This window comes from Triticum aestivum, chromosome 1A (genome assembly GCF_018294505.1).
Source record: "Triticum aestivum cultivar Chinese Spring chromosome 1A, IWGSC CS RefSeq v2.1, whole genome shotgun sequence".
Classification (NCBI taxonomy): Eukaryota; Viridiplantae; Streptophyta; class Magnoliopsida; order Poales; family Poaceae; genus Triticum; species Triticum aestivum.
In genome coordinates this window covers 553,379,372-553,404,140 of record NC_057794.1, presented here as the reverse complement: position 1 = coordinate 553,404,140, position 24,769 = coordinate 553,379,372, and the positions used below count along the sequence as shown (strand labels likewise).

The following is a 24,769-nucleotide window of genomic DNA, read 5'->3' as shown; positions in this document are numbered from 1 at the left end:
GAGTCATAGAGTAACTAGATCGAAAACGCGCCTTGGCACGTGGTGCCCGGCTGAACGTTTTATCCCAGCTTTTAAACAACCGCAATACTGTTGATATTTGGTATAGGATCATTTTCCAAAGTCATGGAAGAAGGCAAGGCAATCACATATACAAAATGCAAAGCAACCATGAGGGATTTTGTAGTAGAACCATTCGTCTTGAAGTTCATGAGGAATGTAAATATATACTTTTCCAAAAGCGAGACCAGACGAACAATCCACATCAAGTTTGATACAATGTACGTCTTATACAGCAAAATCAAGCCATAGCAGCAATGCGAGACAAATAACCTATGTAGTTCCACGGAAGCATATTTTTTGGATAGATCCACCTGATCTTCTTGATCGTCTTGACATTCAACCTTTCATAGGGCCATGAGCAAAAGGAAAAAAGCAGAGAGATTTAGTTAGTGGCAATAGGAGGATAAAGAAGTAAACTGTACTATTGGTAGCTACTACAATGTCCAAATCAAATAATCTAACGATCATATCCACTTGTACATATTTGGGCCCTTTGTTCAATATGTACCATATAAATTAGGTGTCGCCCAACCTGGGCGATTGGGGGGAACCCAGCCGCCGGTGGCTCACCACCCCTCCTCGTGCCTGGCCCCGCGTCACCGTTGCCGGATACTGATTTATATGGTTCTTCTATGGCATAAAGTGATGCAATTTATTGCCAAAGTAGGAATGGTTCATAGCAGAACCATATAAATTAGGCGGCAAATGAGTAAGAAGATTAGCCCTCTGTTCTAGCAAATTAAGGGGCTGGCTAAGGCATGGTGCTGCACAATCTTCATACCAATTTTCCCTGCTACAATGTAATGAAGCTTTGAAACTACATATACCAAGATATTCATCAACCCATTCAGAACATATACCAATGTAACGAAGAGGGAACAGTTAATTTTGATACAGAACATGCACTTGTGAATTGGCAGGTAATATGAAGGTGCTGTATTGGAATTTTACCTTCGCTTTCAGTGACACATATCAGATAATCTTCCCTCGACCCTTTCATGATGTGGTTGCTGCCGGTGCTCTAGGAAGAACACAATTTTCTTAATACTAATTTTGAAATAAGAAAACCTTATCATTGTGGAATATAAACAGAAGAAAAAGCAAATATATGCAAATTGTTAAGTTTGAGTGAAATTTTAGAAACTGAAATGGCATGTGAAATATATTTTTATCTACATTCTTCATATAAGCATCGTAAAGAGAAATGTAACCATAAACTTGCCCTATTGGATATATCCTATATATTTTCTAAAATAAACTATGTATCAAACAGAAGTCAGAACAAAGGGAATATGCATCAAATATGATTTCACCTACATTCCTCATGTACACTTCACAAAAAAATAGTGTTGGCTAGCTTTTCATAAAAATAGCAGTGGGGTCTTATCCTACTTGTACAGCTAAAAAATATATACGAATTCACCCCACTCAAAGAAGTACACCTTTTTTTAGGAATCAAGTGTAAATCAGCCAAACCTGTAGGTAAAACAGAATTGGAGATTACATAGCAGAAAGAGTTCCATGATAAACATTGTGGAATAACATTAGGACATGGATGAAAATTAGACACTGTTACACAACTACTACTATAATTGACCAAAATAGAGAATAGCCTAAGATCCACTTGTCCAGCTCTATGAGAAACACAGAAATGAGAACTTGCAAAGTGAAGTTGTCACCTGCTGCGCCATCTTCAGATGAACCATCACTTGTGCATCATCATCATCTGCTGATGGTGGTGAGGATTGAGCTCCAGGAGCCCTGCCATTGCTAAGTTTTTAGAATCTCCTGCAACAAAAATGGGAAGGTTATTTAACACAAAATATATACAACAGTGCAAGGAGCTTCCAAAAGAAGGATGACATGTGAGATTCAGCAATCCATGTAACCAGAGTAGTTGGCATCATTTGTAGGACTGTTGTAATCACATATCACTTTCTGACTCGGTTACATGGGAAGTTAGAAAGTGATATGTGATTACAAAAGAATACATGGACATAAAAGAATTTTAGTAATAGGTTAATAAAAGCATTTCTCTTTTTGTCTACAATCTACCTGGGTCTAAAAATACAAAAGAAGTTTCGGAGTCCTAATTAAAGTTTCCCCTGATTGAGTAATCCTTAAGAAAAAACTGCAAAAGTAATTGGCTAATAAAAGAATTTTAGTACTATATATATGAACGTACATGTGGTATATCTGTACCAGAAACATAAGAATTAGCTCTCCTGTATAAGGGAGCGAGCAGGAGAAACATGGAGAGGCATGAGGGGCAAGAGTGTACCAAGATTCGTCGACCGAGATTAATCGAGCGGGGTAGGGTTTGTACCTTGACTATGTCGAGGTCGCCGTAGCCGCACTTCCGGATCCAGGCGAGGTACCGTGAAACTTAGACATGGAGAGAAAGGTGTCTTCTTGACTTCTTGTGTTCCTCTCATTTGCTACTCTTTTATAATTGGGTTGAGCCCAATCCAGCACAAGGGGGCCTAATACATTTTGTTGTCTGTAGAAAGTAACAACAGTCGAAATAAATTAATCAGTTCAGAGGAATATGAATAGCTGACATAGTTGATCATTTTTTCGCGCTTAAAATACCGGGAACCTAATACCTTTAAAACATCAGCATCCCAATGAAAAGCACCATGGATATTATTAACCTGAGACATACATACAACAATTCATTTTTGTAAGGATCTAAATGCAATGACCATTTTTACCCTAACAATGACATAGGTCTAGATTATATATTTATGTAAGTACCCACGGGCGCATAGGGAAATCAGAGTGATTGCTGAAAATGACCAGTCTAATATAGCAAGCATACATCAGAAGGATGGCATAGATATAAATAGTTCAGTACATAACAGTTGGTCCAAGCAATAACAAGATGCAGTGGAATCAGTTATGCCAAAAGCAATGCAATTTGGACTGAAATTGTTGCCTGGAGTCCTGGAATCTGTCCATGACTCCAGGGTGCTAAGCAGCAAATTCACCTGCTACTACATTCTAGAATATGTATGTAGTTTAGTTAGTACCTTTCTTTTCGATGTAGTGGCCATGGTCGCTGCAGCAGGCACCGCGGCTGTCTCAGCCTCCTCTTCCGTCTCTACGGCCCACGCTCCTCCTTCCGAGTCCTGAGGAACCGCAACGGTGTAAGCCCCTGAAATTAAAAAAGAAGAGGAACCACAACATCTCATCAGCCTGATTAGTCATGGAAGGAAGCATCACATTTATATACACGACAAGGGCAACCTAATTTGAGAAATATTCTGGGAGCTTATATCAGTCTAAGCGGAAAATTGTTCCAGTAAACCATAGTCTGATGTAATTGTAATAAGATTCAGGAAGAATTAATATTTCAAAGCAAACCAAATACTCACGTCCCCACAAGAAAGCACAAACAGTCCTTGTTCTTTAAGTTGAATCTGAACTTCGCAAGCAAAATGATATACTCCCTCCGTTCCTAAATATTTGTCTTTTTAGAGATCTCAAATGGTTACCAGATACAGATGTATATAGACATATTTTAGAGTGTAGATTCACTCATTTTGCTCCGTGTGTAGTCACTTGTTGAAATCTCTAGAAAGACAAATATTTAGGAACGTAGGGAGTAGGAAATAAACAATATACGAAGCATGCAACACAGAGACTTCAATCCAAGCAGGGAACCAAAACTCTTCGAGATATCCATCAATCCACTCCCTGGTCCACATTGGCAGGGGTGGCAAATAACTTCCAAGAAATTAATGCTCGCATCTACTATGGGGTCCCAATGCAGAAACGGAAAACATAATTGTTTAACTAAAACAAAAAGCTACAGGCAAGCACATAACAAGCACAAAAAGCTACAGGCAACCTACCTAGAGCAGCACAAGAGAAAGAGAGGGAGCCAGAGGTAGGAGAAGGGCTCACTCACCTGAGAGGGAGGTTGTGGTCGACCGCCATCGTCGGGGTAGGACGTGGGTTCCACGTCGCGCAGCAGCAGCGATTCCTGCGGGCTCAGGTCTGAAATGCATCACAATGTCCAACACCGTCAGACTCAAATTCAGGTTTAGTATGACAAAGAATGGGACGCCAAGACAAATCTGATTCAGGTTCAGTATGACAAAGAACACATCACCAAGTGAAATGTGATTAAGGTTCAGTATGGCAAAGAACACGACACCATGAGAAATGTGGTTTTTAGTGTCTAGTGAGCAAGTATTATGTGTATTCATCTGTAACTTGATTACATGAATTCAGGTTCAGCATGTCAAGAAAGACCAGTATGTCAAAAGCTTCAACCTACCTGTAGACTTCAGATAGTAGTATAAACACTGCTTGTAGGACAACAAAGCGAGGAAGCCAGTCATCGACATCGGCGTCGTCTATGATAGGTGGCTCCCCAGGAAGTTGAGTCCATCTCTGCAACGCACAAGAGATCATTTAGAGTCATCAGTCTGTTGAACAACTGTCACACAAATGAAGCTGTTTTTGGGGCAAGCAAACAAAAGTGCACTGGTTTCTTACGTACACTTCTGATATGGAGGTACCTGGAAAGGAATGCATATCTCAAGACTTCGTCAATATTTTCTAACCTGCAATGCTAAACTGTATGAATCACGTCTGACGGAGAAAAAACACTGAATATAAACAGACACTTAGGTTCAGGTGAAAATCCACACAAACGTTGAGGCTGAATATTGAAGGGGTACTTCATCATACCGGGCTTTTAGCTGGGACTCCCTTTCATCGGCATCGGCAATTTCGCTTCGTAATGATTCTACTTCAGCTCTTGTCAATTCAATCTGATAACAGTGAAAACCGTTGGTGTACTTGTAAGACAGGATTCGAGATACATGACAGAAACAGGGGTAGTTAGAAAACGTTGTAACCTTGTCGTCATCCTTGTTGCTGGAAGACCACCTAATGCGAGGAATAGACAACAGTTGCAGAAGCGACGAAGCTCCCTTGACTCGTTTCGGGGTCCAAGAACGCCTGCGTGGACTGTTTATTACAGGACAGGAACAACAAGCGTGTCAGTACACCCAGAATTAAAGGAAGCGGTCGAAAATTAAACAAGCCTTTGACAGCCATTGTTCGTTCTGCCATGAGTATCATCACCTTGGTGACGGATCCATGTTGCTCTTACTTGTGGACAAACCATCGGCAGCGTCCATGCCTCCATGGGCTCTTTCTTGGGCGTGAAGTGCTGCGGGAAGACATCTATTCTTCCGTAAACATCATCCAACCAACGGCACAGGTGCTAGAAGAAATTGCATAGTCTGTTTAATGGTACAATGTAGCGTAGAATTAAGATTTTTTTCAAAACTGTGATGATTTTTATAGCAAATTCGGAATCTATACGTCCTCACACAAGAAAATCAAAACTAGCACCCTGTCGGCCTCCAGTTGGCCGAAGAGGGGCTCTTCCGCCTGCGGTTGACCGAAGTGGGCTCTTCAGCCTCCCGTTGGCTGAAGAGTACCCCAACTGGACTGAAGAGTACTCTTTGGTCATCCGTAGGCCGAAGAGTGCTATTTGGTCATCCGTAGGCCGAAGAGTACTCTTTGGGGCCCAAGGCCTAGCATAGGCAAAAGAGCGCAGCCATGCAGCTTCGGCCTCCTGTTAATGCAAAAAGTTGGGGCCCGATGACTCTTCGGCCTACGGTTGACCAAAGAGTGCTCTTCGGCCTACGGTAGACCAAAGAGTCCTTTTCAACCCAGTTGGGGCACTCTTCGGCCAACGGGAGGTTGAAGAGCCCACTTCGGTCAACCGCAGGTACTTTTGATTTTGGTGCGTGAGAACGTATAGATTCCGAATTTGCTATAAAAATCATCACAGTTTTGAAAAAAAATCTAGAATTAAGAAGTGTAAGACAATATCGATAGCGAAGTGGTACGTCACATATTAATTAGACTATCCAGTGCAGGTATTATCTGTTGAATGTGTAGTTTCAGCAAAGATATTCTGCGCAAATAGGAAGGCTCGTAATATGGTCCAAGCATCGGGTGAAGGCCTCAGATTGCTTCCACGAGCATGTTTGAGTGTTCTAACAATGCTGAAATTCTATTATTAAGACCCGTGCAATAAGCCATTAACTGACAGTTTTATTTATTATTCTATCATAATGGCTAACTATCCAAGAGCTATCACTCCCCCTAATTTTCTGTCTCAGAGAAGATGCACATTGGTCCATCAAAATAAAACACTAAAGCCTGGAACACATTAGTTACATTGGATATGGATGCTACTGCATACTTCTAATCTGAAACCACGAACATTTGACAGGCAAATAAATTGTAATATAACAGATGTATGAGCAGGTATAACTTGGGATATCCAGGAGAACTATTTCTTAGAAGATCAAACGATATTCATGATTCAGTAATATAAATAAGGTCTCCCAATAAACATACTAAATCTGAATTTTGATGTCAATACAAATGTGACCATCGTACACTAAACAGAAAGGACTATCAGAACCTCCTTGATTCTCCTAATAGCAATGATGGCCTGCTTTTGAATAGTCCCAGGATTAATTAACCATGGAAAACATAACCATGGAAAACAAAAGCAAGTTCTCCTAACAGAACCTCCTTGATTCTCCTAAAATCAAAACCAATCGTTGAAACTAATAGGAGGCTAAACTGCCTAAACACACACGCGCGCTCACGAGCATACATCAGACATCTCTATAGTACCAATTCAGGTAGATCAAGAAAATGAAAAGCCGAATAGCATGGCATATATAGAATTGTAGATTAGTATCTGGTATAACCAGAAAAGTTGAAGAGCATCCAAACACACAAACACCTCATACAAAATTATAATATTCAGCATAGGCACACACTACAGTATCTCTGAATCCATATTTAAAGACTGCAGTTATTGCTGAATGGCATATATATGAACAAAATGCTAAAACGGACATATATAATCCTTACTGGCATGGATATCAAGGAGGTCGGTCACCTGCCCTCTTTCATCAGTCACATGAGGTAGTTTAGACACATGTCTCGGCACCCCATCAACAATAATCCTGCAATGATATATTCGAGATGTCAGAACCAACGATACAGCATGATCTTTCCCAGATCTCTGTAACACCTTTTTGAAGTAATCATATTGATTTTTTAGTATTTTAGCATGTCATTTCCAGAACTATATAAAACATTTCAAGAGCAGATTAGGTAAAGGGTAAACCTTGATGTCCAGTTATCCCATGATCCCTCCAGAAATGACCTCATTTCCTCCTTGACTCCATGTAATCAAAGTTGGAATTCCGTTTTCCAGGGGACTATTTTTGGTGCATTCATCCGAGCCATTAATCCCTGAATGGTAAAAAAGGTGAAAATTCAGTCGGTATCGGCAACGGAGCTACTGGAACCTGTCAGGTTCACTTAACCGTGAGTGCAAGCAGGACCATCAATAATGTTCATACATGTTATATTTTTGGGCACCTCGTTAAAAATGTTCACAGCCCAAAAATGTAAAAACATAATGACCAAGAACTTCAGTCCACCTGCTGATATTTACCTACGGTGAACATGTTGGTTTTTTGATCTTGTACTCCGCCCACTCTGGCTCCGGATCATCTTCGTCTGCAAATGTTATCCCGGACGAAGCCTGCTTGATATACAGCCTACAGATATAAATCGCAGATACATCATTTAGGGACCAGGGTCCAAGGATGGGATCCACACAAAGATAGCTGTGTAAGCCATGGATGGTCAAAACGCTTGCAGAAACAAGTTTAGAGCTTGACTTGACTGAAAATGGAGAGGAATGAACATATTAACAAGTTAATTGCACAGAAGTACCACAATTCGGGCATCACATGCAGATTGGTACCATGATTGCTAATTTTTGCGTGTCAGTACCAACATTGGTCTAAGTTTTTGCAAATTAGGCTAAAACGTGTATTTATATGTATCGACGGTGTATCTGACCGATGGGGCCCGCCCGTCAGGTGCCGACGTGGCATTTTTTTTGCAGAAAACCCCTTTATGTTATATGTAATCACAAAAATGCCCAAATTTTTTGCGGGAAAAAGGATTCAGGAGAGGATTTTTTTTGTTCGCAATTTCCACAATCTGGACTGGTTTGAAATTTTCCGCCACTTGAACAAATAAATAAAAGGAAAGTAAAAATCAGACAACGGCGGGAATCGAACCCGCGACCTCCAGTGCACAGGCGCAAAGGGCTAACCACAACGCCACAGCGCATCTCACGTTCCTCTACAGGCGTCCCATTTCTTATAGTACGCCTGAAGCGCTGGGCCGGCCCACCGAGGCCTGCATTTTTTTTTCGTTTCGCACTTAACTGGCGCGCGTGTTGGGCTCGTTCCTTGCCCCGGTTACTATTCGTTTCATTTCTCTTATGCTTTTATAATGCGCGGTAAACATTTTTTTTAAATATACGCTGAACAAATCCTCAAAAAAATATACGCTGAACACTTTTTCTGCTTATAGTGAACATTTTTCAATGTACGATAAACTTTTCTTTACAAACGGTGAACATTTTCTTAATATAATAAACTTTGGTAATATCCGTTGAACATATTTGAAATGCAAATTGAACATTTTTCTACTATAGGTTGTTCAATTTTCTTACGACAAGGAACATTTTACTTAATTTGAGGTAACTTTTTTGTAATTTATGGTGACATTTTATTAATACACGGTGAGTTTCAAGATTATTATGTTGAATATTTTCTTAATACATGATGAAATTTTTGTATTTCACAAAATGTTCAGTATATATTAAAACTTATTGTGTAAAATCAATTTGCATTTCGAGAAACACTTGATTATTATAATAAAAATTGAAAAGTTTTAATGCATTTCTAAAATTTATTATGATTACACAATTATTTTTAATACATGTTCTGCGCCATGTTTCAAAAATTTAATGCATTTAAAATTATATGTTCAACTTTTAATGCATTGATTGCAAGAATGATTAAGAAACCGGGGCAAAAAGTTCTTGAAACTCTTCATGTATCAAGAAAATGTTCACCATAAATTACAAAAAATTCACCGCGCATTACGTAAAATGTTCATCATATCTTAAGAAAAAGTTCAAGATATATTACAAAAATGTTCGATTTGCATTTAAAATATGTTCAGCGTTTATTAATGTAGAAAGTATTAATCATTCGCAAATAAAATTTGACAACCTGTATTAAAAATAATTGTGTAATCTTAATAAATTTTAGAAATGCATTAAAACTGTTCAACTTTTATAAGAAAAAATTGACGTGTTTCTGGAAATGCAAGAATGAATTTTACACAATAAATTTTTAATACATGCTGAACATTTTTTGAAATGCAAAAAATTTCACCATGTATTAAGAAAATATTCACTATAAATAAAAAATTGTGTGATCATAATATTCTTGAAACTCATCATGTATTAAGAAAATGTACACCATATATAGATTACAAAATGTTCACCGCGCATTATAAAAGCATAAAAGAAATGAAACGAATAGTAACCGGGGCAACGAAGGAGCCCAACACGCGCGCCAGTTAAGTGCGAAACGAAAAAAAAATGCAGGCCTCGGTGGGCCGGCCCAGCGCTTCAGGCATACTATAAGAGAGGGGACGCCTGTAAAAGAACGTGTGCTGCCCTGTGGCATTGTGGTTAGCGCGTTGCGCCTGTGCACTGCAGGTCGCGGGTCGATTCCCGCCGGCGCCTGATTTCACTTTTCTTTTATTTATTTGTTCAAGTGGCGGAAAGCGGAAAATTTCAAACCAGTCCAGATTCGATGGTGGAAATTGCAAACAAAAAAAAATCCTCTCCTGCAGCCTTTTTCCTGCAAAAAATTTGGGCATTTTTATGATTACATATAACATAAGGGGGTTTTCTGCAAAAAACATGCCACGTCGGTACCTGACGGGCGGGCCCCTGATTTCACTTTCCTTTTATTTATTTGTTCAAGTGGCGGAAAGCGGAAAATTTCAAACCAGTCCAGATTCGATGGTGGAAATTGCGAACAAAAAAAAATCCTCTCCTGCAGCCTTTTTCTCACAAAAAATTTGGGCATTTTTGTGATTACATATAACATAAGGGGGTTTTCTGCAAAAAACATGCCACGTCGGCACCTGACGGGCGGGCCCCATCGGTCAGATACACCGTCAGTACGTATAAATACGCGTTTTAGCCTAATTTGTAAAAACTTAGACCAATGTTGGTACTGACACGTAAAAATTAGCAATCATGGTACCAATCTGCATGTGATGTCCGAATTATGGTACTTCTGTGCAATTAACTTCATATTAACTGAAGCATAGCAGAATGGTGGGATAAATACTATGTGAATATCAGTGTCATCGGGAGCATTACGATTGCATGAGGATGATGAGGTCACCCTCCCCGTATGTGCTGGCGGACAGCCGCGTGCTGATCTCCTGCTACACCCTCCCGTGCGCATCCAATTGCTGCACAAAGCGCAAGAACACGGACATTTCTTAGGCAAACCATGAACCAAGAAAAAGGGAGGCTTTGGGGATTAAGGGGCGGAGGGCGTACGTACCTAGAAGATGCCGTTCCACTTGCCGGCGTTGTGGTCGAAGGAGGAGTCCGCGCCGGAGAGGCGATCTGTCGGGGCGAGGACGACGGCAACAACGACGTGGACGGCCGTCTCGGCGGCCGACGCTCGTCCCGGCGATGGCGATGCGTGGCCGTAGCCCCCGGCGTTGGTGGTGACGGCGATGGCACGCGCGCAGAGGTGGCCGTCGGGCCCCTCGCGTCGCCAGCCTTCCTCCTCTCGCTGGCGCTCATGGTCGCCGTGTCCAGGTGATGAGGCTGGGGGCGGCGCCAGGGGGAACAGCAGCGACGGGAGAGGATGGGGAGGCGGCGCGAGGGGGAGAAGGGAGGGAGGGGACGAAGGCTAGGGTTCTCACCCAATCGACACCTTCGTTGCCTCATCCGACCATGGGCCAACCAGCGCCCAACACGCACGAAGAGGCAGGACGTGAAAAGACGAGAGTGCCCTCGGCGGGCGCGTGATTTACGTGCGGTGGTACGAGATCTTCACAGCGGGGGTAACTATTCATTGCTACAGCTCTTTTTTTTATCCGACGGCCCAGCTCTTCCAGCGGCTTGATCCAACGCACGAAAACGCATCAAGCAAACGGATCGAATGGCCAGAATCGCCTGAGCTCTAAGGACGTCCGGGAGTGACTCGATCTCTTATTTCTCGATACCACTGGCTTGTACTCCTAATTCCACTCCTATTTTTCTAATTCCTATTTCCTAATTAATTTATTTGCAGGGATCATTAGAAAGATAGGTTCTTGCATGATTACTTCCTCAATTAAAGATCACGGCATAACAGTTCAACCGAACAAGACACAAGACTAGACTGGTGAGTTAGACGTTTTTTTATATATCAACGTTTAGATAAATATTATGCACCCGTGAATTGAATAGGTATGATTATTTATGTATCAAATTGTTATGTAACACATTATATCACATACATTATAATGGCTCGATAGTTTTTTTTCTAGTGAGATAGGTCCATTTTTTAGTTCCGCACAGGGCCCTGGATTTTGCCGGCCCGGCCCTGGGTTAGATATATGATCAAAATTATGCTAGGTAGCATTCCACATCAAAAATTATTATTTTTATCATTAACCTACTCGAGGACGAGCAAGAATTAAGCTTGGGAATGCTGATACGTCTTTGTCATATCTATAATTTTTGATTGTTTCATGTCAATATTATACAATTTTCACATATTTTTGGCATCATTTTATATGATTAATTGGACTAACCTATTGATTCAGTGCCAGTTCCTGTTTGTTGCATGTTTTTTGTTTCGCGAAATATCCATATCAAACAAAGTCCAAATGCGATGAAAATTTATGGATAATTATTTTGGAATATTTATGATTCTTGGGAGGTGGAATCGACGCTAACGGAGGCCCATGGCCTCCACAATCCACCAGGGCGTGCCAGGCACCCCCTGGTGCGCCCAGGTGTCTTATGTCCTCCCTATAAGTCCGTTGGGGCCCTTCTTCAGGCGCAAGAAAGATAATTTATGAAAGAAAAAAATCGTGTAAAAATTTCAGCGCAATCGAAGTTAAGGATCTCCGAGAATTTAAGAAAAGGTTTTCAGCCAGAAAACAGGAACGTGAAACAGAAGAGAACAGAGAGACAGATCCAATCTCGAAGGGGCTCCCGCCCCTCCGCCGCCATGGAGGCCATGGATCAGAGGAGGAACTCTCCTCCCATCTCAGGAGGAGGCCAAGGAAGAAGAAGGAGGGGGGCTCTCTCCCCCTCTCTCCCGGTGGTGCTGGAGCGCCGTCGGGGCAATCATCGTGACGGCGATCTACTCCAACAACTTCGACGCCGTCTGCACCAACTTTCTTCCCCTCTATGTAGCGGTGTAACACCTCTTTTCCCGTTGTAATCTCTACTTAAACATGGCACTCAACTCCATATATTATTTCCCAATGATCTATGGTTATCTTATGATGCTTGAGTAGATCTATTTTGTCCTATGGATTGATAGATGATCATGATTGTTTTAGTTGTATATTTTATTTTGGTGTTGTCCGACGGTGCCCTCCATGCCGCGCAAACGGAGGGATCCCCGCTGTAGGGTGTTGCAATACGTTAATGGTTCACTTATGGTTGGTGGCATGAGTGACATAATACACATATCCGAGTTGGGGGTCATTGCGTATAAAGAGGACTTGATACTTAATGCTATGGTTGGGTTTCACGACCTTAATGATCTTTAGTAGTTGTGGATGCTTGCTAGAGTTCTAATTATAAGTGCATATGATCCAAGTAGATAAAGTATGTTAGCTCATATCTCTCCCTCACATAAAATTGCAACAATAATCATCGGTTTAGTTATCGATCACCTAGGGACAAATGACTATCTTGTTGACAAAAGCAATCTACTTTTATTGTCTTGCACTTTATTCGTAGTTTTATTCTCGCAAAGTACCCATGGTTTTATTCTTGCAAAATAGTTTCATACTTGTTTTAGGTAAAGCAAACGTCAAGTGTGCGTAGAGTTGTATCAGTGGTCGATAGAACTTGAGGGAATATTTGTTCTACCTTTAGCTCCTCGTTGGGTTCGACACTCTTATTCATCGAAGAAGGCTACAAACGACCCCCTATACTTGTGGGTTATCACCTTCCCGTAGGTCCCCATTATCAGGTGGAGGAATCATTGTTTTGCGCGTAATAAGGAGGCACTTCCTTGCGTGCGGCCGTGGACCCAGCTGCCAGCCTTTCCGCATACGGTCCTCTTCCGATGGATGTCGTTCGTTGACCACGCCACGTCGAGAGCACCAAGGCGGTGGACGACGGCGAGGCCTAGGAAGGGAATGACACAGAGCCGGGGAAGACTATCCCACGCGGAGGGGAGTACAAGGTTTACTGGCTCGTATGTCGTCGCCGGAGAATAATAGAAGATGTGGGTGAGTAGAGGGATGGTCAGGCCAGCGATGAGAGTAGGATGAAGCGATGAGACCTGCGTGGCAGCACAGCCGACCACGGGAGGCAGGAGCAGCCTCGCCTAGAACAAGGGCGGCTCTCTCCTTTGAGGAGAGCACACGCGCCGGCGGTGGTGCAGAGGAGAGGAAGAGGAGAACGAGAGGAACGGGAAGAGCTTCGACTAGAAGGAGACATATGGGATAAGCGTCTATCGCTATTTTTACTGGGGGAGGTGTTACTTGGGAAGTATTTCTCATCTATACCAATATAAAAAGACCTAAAGAGGCAGATCCAATTAATCTCGGCTATCAAATCATGTCAATCCAATGACCTAGACTGCTTCAATGTCAAGCGTTCAACACGTTTAGCGTGCAATTAATTTCATGCCAAATATAGTGCTAATCACATAATGACACGTAAATAATATCCTACTTAATATCCGCATGCACTTAATGCACTTCCAAATTAACATGCGTTGCACGTACACAGTAACTAGTTCTCAAAAAAATCATTTTCCCTCAGTAAAAGTAAGAGCATGTACAATGGTTGATAGGATAGTCTTATCTTATGTCTTGCATGTAATTTAGAGATGATAAAAAAACATGTCTATAATGGGTCATCTCTTAACCTTATCTTCAATAACTAGCTATTCCTAAAAACGTGGTGAGACATATTATACTAAGAGATCATCTTTTGTCTTTTCTTAAATAAGAGAAGATAATCTTTTTCTTATGATTTCTCAATCATCCACCTCATCATTTATCCTACGTGGCATTCCTAAGACAAAACAATTGTACATGCCCTAAGATACGTGGATGACCCGGCATTCCTAAGACAAAACAATTGTACATGCCCTAAGATACGTGGATGACCCAAGCGATCGCCCCACATTTCCCTCTTGGAGAGCGTAATTAGGCATGGTTTACAACAGACATTTTATTGAATAGTAAAATACATAATCACTTGGTTACAAATCAAGAAAATGCTCTTTCATTCTAATCTGAATTTAAACCAATCAATGGACAAGAACAATCGATTAGAGATATGCTGAAATATCTGTACACGACTAGAGGGTCTGCAACAACAAGTTGGAGTCAGAAAAAAATTGTTAATGTGGCGATAACAAATAAATGCAGTGTTGTTCTAAGTATAGTTCTGATACTGCCAAAGAGTATATTATAGCTAACTTATCAGTGTAGTTTATCAAGGGCCTCCAGTCACAAGAACTGCTACCAGTTCCTTATAAAGACCTCTGATCCAGAACATCACAAATATCTACAACTTTACTCCAAAATGACAGAAAAACAGCTCTGCACCACAATAGTTGAGAACCTGACATCTTCCAAGAGCAAATCAGCACGACATCATTCACCCTAGTTTTGTCTTGGCAGTACAAAAAAATTAAAAATCGAAGGCAGCTAAACAAGAAACCAAGCAAAGCTTTTAAAGTGCAGCAGTAATTTCAATCTACATTGATCAATAGCTCTCATTACGATTCACCCATATCTAAACAAAATTCCCTTATAAAAATCGCAACTTCTGCAAGTGTTTGTACATAACACAAGGTTGAATACCTTCATGTCCACTACCAAACTTCTGACTAAGAAGAGATAAGGTTCCGTTTGGCTCTGGAGGTGACCGGCCAATCTCCGCGAACGTGCAAAACAATTATCTTAGGTTGTATATAAAACCAACAACAAGAAAAGGGGGATGCGAACTTGGAGATGGTACATCATTAGCAGCAGTAATTCCAATCTACATTTGTTTAAACTGCATAAATATGTTCTGACCTGTACCGTCACGGTTACTTCTATCCACAAATGAGGAGCAACCCTCCCAACGTCAATGCTCAAACTGCAACCACAGTTCGACATAATGCCCAACCAAGGAATCTTAGTTAAATCACTATGTTTCGTAGGGCACGAGGATTCCTAGCAAATCAGTCAAGGCCTCTCAAGAGTGGTAGATCCAGACAACATAAGCAATGCTGCAGATAAGATCTTGAGGGAAGATTTGCAGTATAAATCTGTGTGTACTGTTTAGCATACTGTTAGAACCTTCACAACTGGCGTCCATGGCAACAGTATTTCTAGTAGTTAATACTTAATGACTTGATTCAACTGAAAATCAGCCCTCAGGTTGAGGGCAGGGAAGCACTAATTTTTTTCTTAATATGTAATACTCTTTCAATTGTTCAGCCAACTTGATCCCAAGCATGTCATTGCCATTGGAAATCAGACATTATAGAGTAATAAGCATATGATTTGGACAGAAGAGGTTACTAATACTCGAACTTGTTATCTATCTATGTGAAAACTTAGGTCCAACAAATGGTAAAGATAAATCATGTGATCGATCAACTGAACAACATGGAGCGGAGGAGGAGCAGCAAGTTCCAGAACCGGAGGCTTGGCAATCCTCAAACTTATTCGATCAGCTTGAGAAGAGAGAGATAAGTTACCAGTTAGCAAAGGAAAAGGCTATCTTAGTTGAAGAGGAAGAGGAAATAGATAGTGATGATGCATCTTCGGGTGACAGTGATTATGTTGTTCCCCCATCAGAGAGTAATAGCTCTGCTTCTGACGATGAAGTTCTCGAGTTGAGGAAATATGCAAAAGAACTGAGAGAAAGTGAAAAGGAAGATGTTGACTTGAGACAAGAAGAACATAAATCTTGTAATGCCCCTGATGAATTTACTGTGCCAGAAACCTGCAATCTTGAAGATTCAGATGGAGAGGGCACACCCTATTTTGTTAGTGATGATGATCTATCATACGATGAAGGCAGTGATGGAGAGGTTAATGCAGTAAGGAGGAAGAAGACAACGCATAGAGTGTTTGATGACAATAATGAGAAGCCAGAGTTTGCAGTTGGAATGGCATTTACCGATAGCCGGGAATTCAAACAAGCACTGCTGAAGTATGGATTAGCCAATTCCCATCACCTACTTTTTCCAAAGGATGAGAGGAAGAGGATGAGTGCAAAGTGCAGTTGGCCTGGTTGTCCTTGAGTATCTATGACGTAAGTGCAATCTACACTTGTGGCAGAGCTACAACAAGATATATGGTTTCAGTGCAACATGCTACTCTATCACTGAATACAACCAAGATATATGATCATGTGCTGCAACCAGTTGTGGGAAAAGAGAGTTGGCCAGTGTCAGAAAATCCAAAGCAACATCCACCACCTAATAGGATAATGCCAGGAAGAAAGAAGACAAAGAAGAAAAGAGGAAGGTGAAAAAATAAAGAATGGAAAGCTGACAAAGAAGGGTTATAGAATAAGATGTTGTGTATCTCGAAGTTATGATCATAACAAAAGAAAATGTCTTCAGAATCCAGAAAGAGGCAAGCAATCCAATGGCACCTACATTAGAGCAGCAAAAAGAAATAGGAAAGGGAGCAAAAACGAAGCATAGAAGTGATATGTTTTCTCTGGGATTTAATACTGATCTTTCTTAATTGTAGGGACTCTTATTGATACTTCTCTTTCATTTGCCAGGAGCAATCAAACAGGCCATCAAAGAGGACTAAGCCAGCAGCAACAACAACAGAACCAGCAGCAAGAACATAACCAAGTGCTCAAGCACACTAGATAGAAGCAACTACTCAAGCACAGCCAGCAGCAAGAACACAACCAAGTGCTCAAGCATAACAGAAACAAGCGAACTCTAAGAAAACTACAGCCAAGAGAACACCAGTTCGATCTTCATATGGAGCATTAAGCTAGTATTTCATCTAATGTCATGTCCAATCGTATGTCAACTGAGAGTATCATGCGTGCAAGAAAATGACATCCACACGGTGAAGAATGTTCAGCCCAGCATCGCAACAGAGACTATCATGCAATCATGCCTAGACAAAAATGACATCTACAAGGTGAAGGGCGTTCAGACTAGCATCACAACAGAGACTATCATGCAATCATGCCTGGATGAAAATATCATGCCTGGATGAAAATGATGCCCTCGCGCTGAACGGCGTTCAGCTCCAGAATAACGTCGAAAACCTTGTCCTCCCACTCATTGTCTAAGAGCTCTGCCACGCGGGTGAGGAGAGCAGGTGCCCCAGAGGAGATGATAGTGGGGTCGCTGTCGACGAGGTCTTGAACCTCTGATGCACGGCGGCGCACATCATCAAAGTATTCAGGGGCGATCACTTCACCATCGGCACTGTAGACATTGCCCCGGTGCACTCTGTCCAAAGCAACCTTGAGTGCGGAGAGTGCGTTGGAGAGCATCACCGCCTACGCAAGTTGGGGCAGTCCCTGCACCACCCACCCGCGCTCCTGCACACCGGTCATCAGCTGTATGCGCATTCCGTGAGCCTCCACGAGCGCCCTCACTCCACCGACGACGACATGGATGCGGTGGGAGAGCTCATTGTCATGGTTGAGTAGCAGACGCGAGACGTAGCGTAGGTCGGCGATGTCACGGAGCGAACAGATGTTGATAACTCCAGTGAACCACTCGTATGGAAGGGCCAGGGGTGCGGCCAGGGAAGCTCGGAGCAGCTCCAGATGATTGGCGATGCAGGGGATCAAAACGTTGTACGTGGAGTTGCCAGCAGAGTGCGCGAGTGCGGAGGTAGATGTCCACAAGGACCTGGCGATGTTGAGCGTCTGGGGCGCTGGACGACTCACCCCGTGCGTCGTTACTTTCCTCTAGGCGTGCTGCCTGTTCCTGCAGAGCGGCGACCACAGGGTGAAGGCCGGACAGCCTCCTGTCGACCTTGTCCTGAGCTCGGCGGAGGAACAGGATGGACTGGTTCAAGTCGATGTACAGGTCGTAGCGCCTGAAGGAGGAGGGGATGGCGAAGTTCATCTTAGGCCACCGCCGGCGCACGGCCTCGAGTTGAGAGTCGATGCCAGCCACCAGGCTCCCGCTGCCGACCTGGTGCGACTCAGCGGCGACGACGAAGAGGTGTAGTCCAGCGCAGAGGGCCTCGAACCCGGCGAGGTCAGGCAGGAGGAAGCCCCTGTAGCTGTCCAGAATCCTCGTGATGGATTCCAGCAGAATCCCGCGTGCTTCGGACAGGCTTGACGAGGGCGCGGCGAAGCCTTGGGAGCACGCGCTTGGCGTCGGTCAGCGCTCCGCCCAGCGCCGCCGCCTCCCTGACGTGCCGGAGGTTGAGCACCCGCCAGTCGTGGTGCTCGACGAGGTGGAGCAGGACCTCCAGCGCCGTCGGAGCGTGTCGGAGGCGGTCGACGCGGAGGAGCACGGCGTCCCGCCCGGGCGCGTCCACGTCCTGGGCGATCTCCGCGAGGTCGGAGAGGAGGGTCAGCATCTTCGCCCGCGAGCTCTCGACTCCCTCCCCCCTCTCTCTCTGCCTGGGATCTCGATCCAAGGGGATCCGCCCGATTCGCCGCCGCCGCCGCCGCCCGCCGCCTCGCTCGAATCGAGGTGGGGAAAGGGGGAAACGTTTGCGGCCCAATTGACAATTCTACCCCCAGGACAAATTTCGAACGAAGCAACCACTATGCTCCTGAATACCCTCCGCGTCTATAGCTGGCCAAATGGGCCGGTTTTTTCGGGCCGGCCCGTGAGCACGCCAGCACGGCCCGCCTTGGGCCAGGCACGGCACGGGCTAAACGGGCCGGACCCGGCACGCGGCACACCCTGGACCGGGCCCGGGCCTGGAGGCTGTGCACCCGGCCAGCACGGCACGGCCCGATTAAGATTTTTTATATACATCTATATATGGCCCAACATGTAAAAATAGACTAAAAACGCTCAGTGCATCAAATAATAGGCTGAAAATATGCGGCCCACCATGCTAAACGGGCCAACGTGCCGGCCCGTTTACTAACTGGCCGTGCCTAGGCCTGGGGGCGCAGCACGCGGGCCAGCACAGCACGGCCCGTATAGTAATTGTGCCCTGGCGGGCCGTGCCGGGCCAGGCACGATTACGATGGGCCGGGCCGGGCCGGGCCGGGCCGGGCCGTTTGGCCAGGTATGTCTGCGTCTATGAGCCAACCCTAGGTTACATTTAACGTGCTAAATACCGAGTTATATTCATTTTCTTTCGAAACACTGCTCAAGCGCAATGGTCACAACGATACCACTGTTAAATCCGTGGACGGCTTATACCTTTAAAAAAAGAAAATCACTCTCTCCTTTTTCTTTTCACTTAGCAACCTAGTACAGTCCCCCCCCCCTCCATCTTTACATCTTAACCGACTTTTCTCCTTCTTAATTTCTCTCTCCTTTTAGTAACATTTTTTTTCCTTTCCTCTTGTCTATATTAACACCATTTTGTAAGTTTATCAAAACCGAAACTGTGACCATCGGTCGACTGCACCCCCTCGCCCCCCTCCACGCACACACACATACCTTGTGGACATAGTCGGGTGCCACCTCCATGTGCAGCTCATTGTATTTATTTAGTTCTTGGTGATTTTGGAAAGAAGATTCGGATGCATAGTCAACAATTACAAAGGGCTAGAAAACTGCTACGTACTCTCTCTCTCTCTCTCTCTCTCCAATCCATATTAATCGTCGCTGATTTAATAGGTCATAGGGAGTACATATATTTGGTTCTTACTTTATTGAGAGAATCCACAAATGGGAAGGATTTAATTAGACCATCAGTGACAATATTTGCTACACCTATTTGACTTTTGGTTGTCTACATGAGCACAAGGGCACACTGATCACCGCGGTTAGTTCCGTCTCCCACGAACTAGGAGAAAAAGGCAACCGCTTGCCCCATGCGTAGCGCATTCCAGCATCGATCCTGGTGGCTCCCCGTCCCTGATGACCTAGTGGTCGTCCCCGTCGGTGGGTGAGGGCCACCGGGATCCTCGTGTAGATCTTTGTAGCAGTAGGCTTTAGGTGTAGGTTCTAGTAGCTAGTGTTTCCTCGTCAGTTCTATCGGACTGACAGTTACGACGGGGCGGTGAATACCTCTGATCTTGTCCCGACATGGTGATCCTCTCCGTTGGTGGTAATGGATCTAGGATTTTCCGTTTTTGCTGCCCGGTTCCTCTTGGATCTGGGTGGACGACTTGGTGTTCTGGGCGGTGGCGTTGAGGTAGCGGCAGCAGCGCCGTTGTGGAATAATTTTCCTCTAGTCCGCTCCTTCCTAGGTGATGCCTGCTTCGACTTAGCCAGGGTGTCCGGACAAGATGAGTTTAGGTGTCTGACAGCATCCACTACTCCATCAGACCGTGGTGTTGTCGATGTTCAGGAGAAGCTTGTTCAGGTGCAAGGTTTGTGCTTGATAGAGGGAAGATCTTATTCGCCTCTCCAATGATGTTGACCGAGCAAACAAGATCTGCGGTCTGAGGAACAGGGGGGAAACCCCGCCCGACGCGCCAAATCGACATTAGCTTTACCATTCATCGCACGCCACTTCTTCGGCTCATAAAGCTACTTCAGCGATGGTGTTTCCTTGGTCCTAGATTCAATTGCTCCTCACTTTGTTTTCTTCCGGAGGTCGCCCTAGCGATGACGATGAACGGTGGTGGGCAACGGTATGGCTATGCACAGAGGCCCCAACAAGTTCAGGTTATCTCTGATTTTCTTTGGGTTATGTGTCCTTCCTGGATATTTCTTTTCAGTCCAATGTGAGTTGTATTTGCTCTATTATGTTTAATGGAAATGCGGCAAATTAAAAAAAGGGCAGACTAATCAATATGTTCACTTCGACAGATAAGAGGGTTAGTGGATATAATTCTACAAAAGAAGGGAATATTGTTCCAGGAATTGTTTTGGATAGCCGTAGGTTTTGCGAATAATGCCTTTGGAGCACAGACACATTGAGCCCGACTTTTGAAGTTATAAAATGGATTTTACGGTATGAAAGTTTCCAAAAAAGACGTGTACATGCAGGTATATTAGTGTACTGTAACTGTAAATTTTCATCCGTATACATGCTTGCATGTGAGACAAAAAAAACAACTACATGCAAAAAATTAGGTTTGTTTTTTGTTAATTTTGGGGCCGGATTTTCTATTGTGTAGCGTACAATACAACGTATTATTGAACAAAAATTAAGGTGTACTTAGGCCAAAAAGAAAATGAAACTTTTAAGCACCATTTTTGAGTGGTTAAGAAAAATGTACCCCAATCACTTGTTGAAAAAATCTTCAAATTCAACGATTTATCGTCCGAATTATCGCTACTCATGAGGTGGCTGATAAGATTATGTCTTATCTTCACCGTTTATCGTTTGGATCGATTTATCACCTTGACAAGCAATTTATCAGGAATATACCGATAAAATCGGGCCTCTTCCTAACATTATGTTTGAAAAAACTATGTTTGTTTGTGTCTTGTGGACCTTTTTATGCAATATGTAATATCGTGCTATTTTGTTTGTCATTAAAAAAAGGCTTATCCCCAATATCTCTACTAGTGGCGCACCATGTTGGTGGTGCGCCACTGCTATATAGCAGTGGCGCATCAGAATCAGGTGCGCCATTGCTATGTTTTTACTAATGGCGCACCACATGAGCAGTGCGTCATTGCTATTTGTTTTGGTGCGCCATTGCTATGTCTGGTGGTGGTGTGCCTGCGTGTGTGTGAGGTTAGTAATGACGCACCAGTCTCACACACACAAACACCCCCCGGATCGCCTTTTAGGTTTTAGAAAAATAAAAGAAAATAATAAAAGATTCAAAAAAAGTTCAAAAAAATAGATGCCCATGTGTTATGTGTTCTAGTTGTTAGGACAATTAATAAACATGGATTTTGAATTTATTTTTTGGAAAAGGCCGCCGTGTTTCGGTAAAATGGCCGTAACTTTTGCATACGACCTCCGATGAAAAAGTTTTTTATATGAAAAATCATCTACTTGAAAAGTTACATCCGAATTCAACCGGTGGAACCCTGTTGAAGATTTTTAGAATCCCCAAAAACCTAACAGAATAAAATATACGAGGCTTATAAGATCTGAAGGAATTTTTTTTCAAAAAAAGCAAAAAATAAATAAATTAGCAATGGCGCACTAGTGCATGGTGCGCCACTGCTATTTTCCTGCCTTGACAATTCAAAAAAAAATTGAAAAATAATAATGAAGTAGCAGGCAATCCTCGATGCCCTCCAATCGGAGGCAAAGGCGGAGGCCAACCGCCGTATCCTCCAGGTGGATCAGGAAGCAGAAGTCAACGAGATGCTTGCCGATATGGTCGAGTGCTCCTACGCTCCTATCTACCCGGTGCCCACCATAGAGATCCGACGACGCCGAAGCGCAGTTGAGGCTAGTGTAATTTGCGCAGTACGCAAAATATTTTTTTCTTGTGCATGCTTTGTATGGATTTTGGGGCCGGGTGAAATATGAGATACTCGGATGCATAGTAAAAAATATGAGGTGTAGCTCTTATATCAGCGTTTTGTTTGGAAGGGACATATGTGGGCCCTTTTGTTATGGCAAGACGAGGATGCTCTGCTCCCACTCCACCAGAGTGTGAATGACAAAAGCAAATTCACATGGCAGTTGAGCTGTTCGCAAATGCTATACACGATCACACGGACGGACCACGTAGATACTTTGCTTGCTTCCACCACCATCCAGAGATCCTACCCACAGGCTCCTGATAAACACCCACCTCCTCTAGAGTCGGCATATGGCAGCAAACTCCTGATAAACACCACCTCCACCGAGAAGAAAAGCCTCCGGCCGGCGGCAACAATGTGCGGCCGCGACGACGACTGCTACCTGACGAGGGATGAAGTCAAGTACCTCTTCATCTGCTTCGGCGTCGTCGCGGTCGTGGTCCTCCTCGCCGTCCTCCTGGCCGCCTTCGTCTACCTCCGCCACGTCACCATCACCGTGGAGGACGCCTCGCTCACCAGGTTCGACCTGCTCACCTCCCCGGTGACGGGGATCGCCTACAACCTCTCGCTCACCCTCAAGGTCCGCAACCCCAACTGGGCGATGAGCATGAAGAACGTGGAGCCGTTCGTCGCCGCCTACAGGTTCGACGGCCAGCAGTTCGACCGCGTGCAGGTCGCCGCCACGGGCGACAAGCACCCCGCCGGCGCCACCAGGGTGTACCACCTCACCTCCTCCTCCCAAGGCGCCTTCGTGTCGCTGGGCAGCGCCGGCGAGCAGGAGTACAAGAAGGAGAGCAAGACGGGGACGTTCGACGTGGAGGTGGCGCTGTCCCGCAAGGTGAGCTACACGGCGCGCTACACCAAGTGCAAGATCGAGGCCGTCTGCCCGCTCAAGCTGCAGCTCGTCAAGCCCGACGCCACCACCGTCGTCTTCCAGAAGGTGACGTGCAAGCTACACAAGGCCGAGAAGAACTGCTAGCTAGCTAGCGTATATATGCATGGATATTGATCATGTTCGTGGTTTGTGTGGCCACGATCATCATTAATTACTTTTATTATTCCATCATCATTTGCACGTTTGTTTGGACTTCAAGTGTATGTGTGTGTGTGTGTGTGTGTGTGTGTGTGTGTGTGTGTGTGTGTGGTGTTTTTCTTCCCATTCTTTCACGCCCATCACGTCGGTTTCGATTTGAAGTGTGTGTGCTGGGTTTTTTTCGTTAATTATTTGTTGTGTAAGATGTAATAATAATATTTTCGATGCTATCTTCCTGATGTAAAAAGAACAGGTTTGATGTTGTTTCTTGGTTGTAAGGGAAAAAGATTTGATGCTAGCTTTTTGTTGGTTCAACATTCAAGGGGGGAAAAGGTTTGATGCTATCATCTCATGAGCATCCACACTGCTTGTGAGGGAGGCTAGACGGGTGTACACGCAACGTGTATGCCGCGGCCCGTGGGTCGCATCTAAGCAATTAATGTTCAGCATTCAGTTGTATCTTTGCATGGCATACAAACAAAGAGCAAGTTTTTTTTTTTGAAAAGGAGGATGACCCCCCGCCTCTGTATCTGAGAGATGCATGCGGCCATTTTAATAATTATTCTCGAGGACCTTATAAAATAAAACAATAGTATGCCTGAATCCGTCATCTTGTCAACATCTGCCGATACTCCTATCCAAATGATGAAGGGGTGCAAGTTGGGTCACATACCCAGACCTCTCACCTAAGCCTGACACCTAAAGCTGGAGGCCCCGACCGAGCCATCTGCCAGGTCCGGGGCTCAAACCGGTCCGACGCACTCACATGTGTCGTCGCTGCCGTCTTCCACTGGTTCATCTTCAGAGCAGATTGAGGTGACAACCTTGACAGGTCCTCCGCCATCGACACCATGACGCCAAATGACGACCTCCGCCCATGCGAGCCTTGTCAGGTCCCCGCCATTGACGCCACCACTACGTCAGCCGACAACCTCCACCTACACAAGTCCATCTCCAAGCA

The 24,769-nt window shown here is 44.1% G+C and overlaps 2 protein-coding genes across 6 annotated transcripts; one reads left to right on the top strand and one right to left on the bottom strand.

Moving 5' to 3' along the window:
• Positions 1 to 350: 350 nt before the first annotated feature.
• Positions 351 to 10,758, bottom strand: LOC123066946 (uncharacterized). 5 transcript variants are annotated; one of them, XM_044489930.1, is made up of 16 exons: positions 10,575 to 10,758; positions 10,385 to 10,479; positions 7,574 to 7,679; positions 7,241 to 7,368; positions 6,982 to 7,076; positions 5,189 to 5,321; positions 4,932 to 5,043; positions 4,762 to 4,844; positions 4,571 to 4,634; positions 4,346 to 4,461; positions 3,974 to 4,062; positions 3,093 to 3,217; positions 2,387 to 2,560; positions 1,740 to 1,848; positions 1,012 to 1,081; positions 351 to 401 (listed from the first exon to the last, which is right to left on the bottom strand). In XM_044489930.1, the coding sequence occupies exons 6-13, from the start codon at positions 5,260 to 5,262 to the stop codon at positions 2,507 to 2,509; spliced, it is 717 nt and encodes a 238-aa protein (XP_044345865.1). In that variant the 5' UTR covers positions 5,263 to 5,321; positions 6,982 to 7,076; positions 7,241 to 7,368; positions 7,574 to 7,679; positions 10,385 to 10,479; positions 10,575 to 10,758; the 3' UTR covers positions 351 to 401; positions 1,012 to 1,081; positions 1,740 to 1,848; positions 2,387 to 2,506. The 5 variants fall into 5 exon arrangements, with proteins under 5 accessions (XP_044345865.1, XP_044345876.1, XP_044345860.1 ...); XM_044489941.1 differs by lacking the exon at positions 351 to 401 and having other exon boundaries at positions 785 to 1,081; positions 7,574 to 7,806; XM_044489925.1 differs by lacking the exon at positions 351 to 401 and having other exon boundaries at positions 785 to 1,081.
• A 12,192-nt stretch (positions 10,759 to 22,950) lies between these two features.
• Positions 22,951 to 24,072, top strand: LOC123047428 (NDR1/HIN1-like protein 10). Its single transcript, XM_044471011.1, has one exon. The coding sequence runs from the start codon at positions 22,951 to 22,953 to the stop codon at positions 23,752 to 23,754; it is 804 nt and encodes a 267-aa protein (XP_044326946.1). The 3' UTR covers positions 23,755 to 24,072.
• Positions 24,073 to 24,769: the final 697 nt, after the last annotated feature.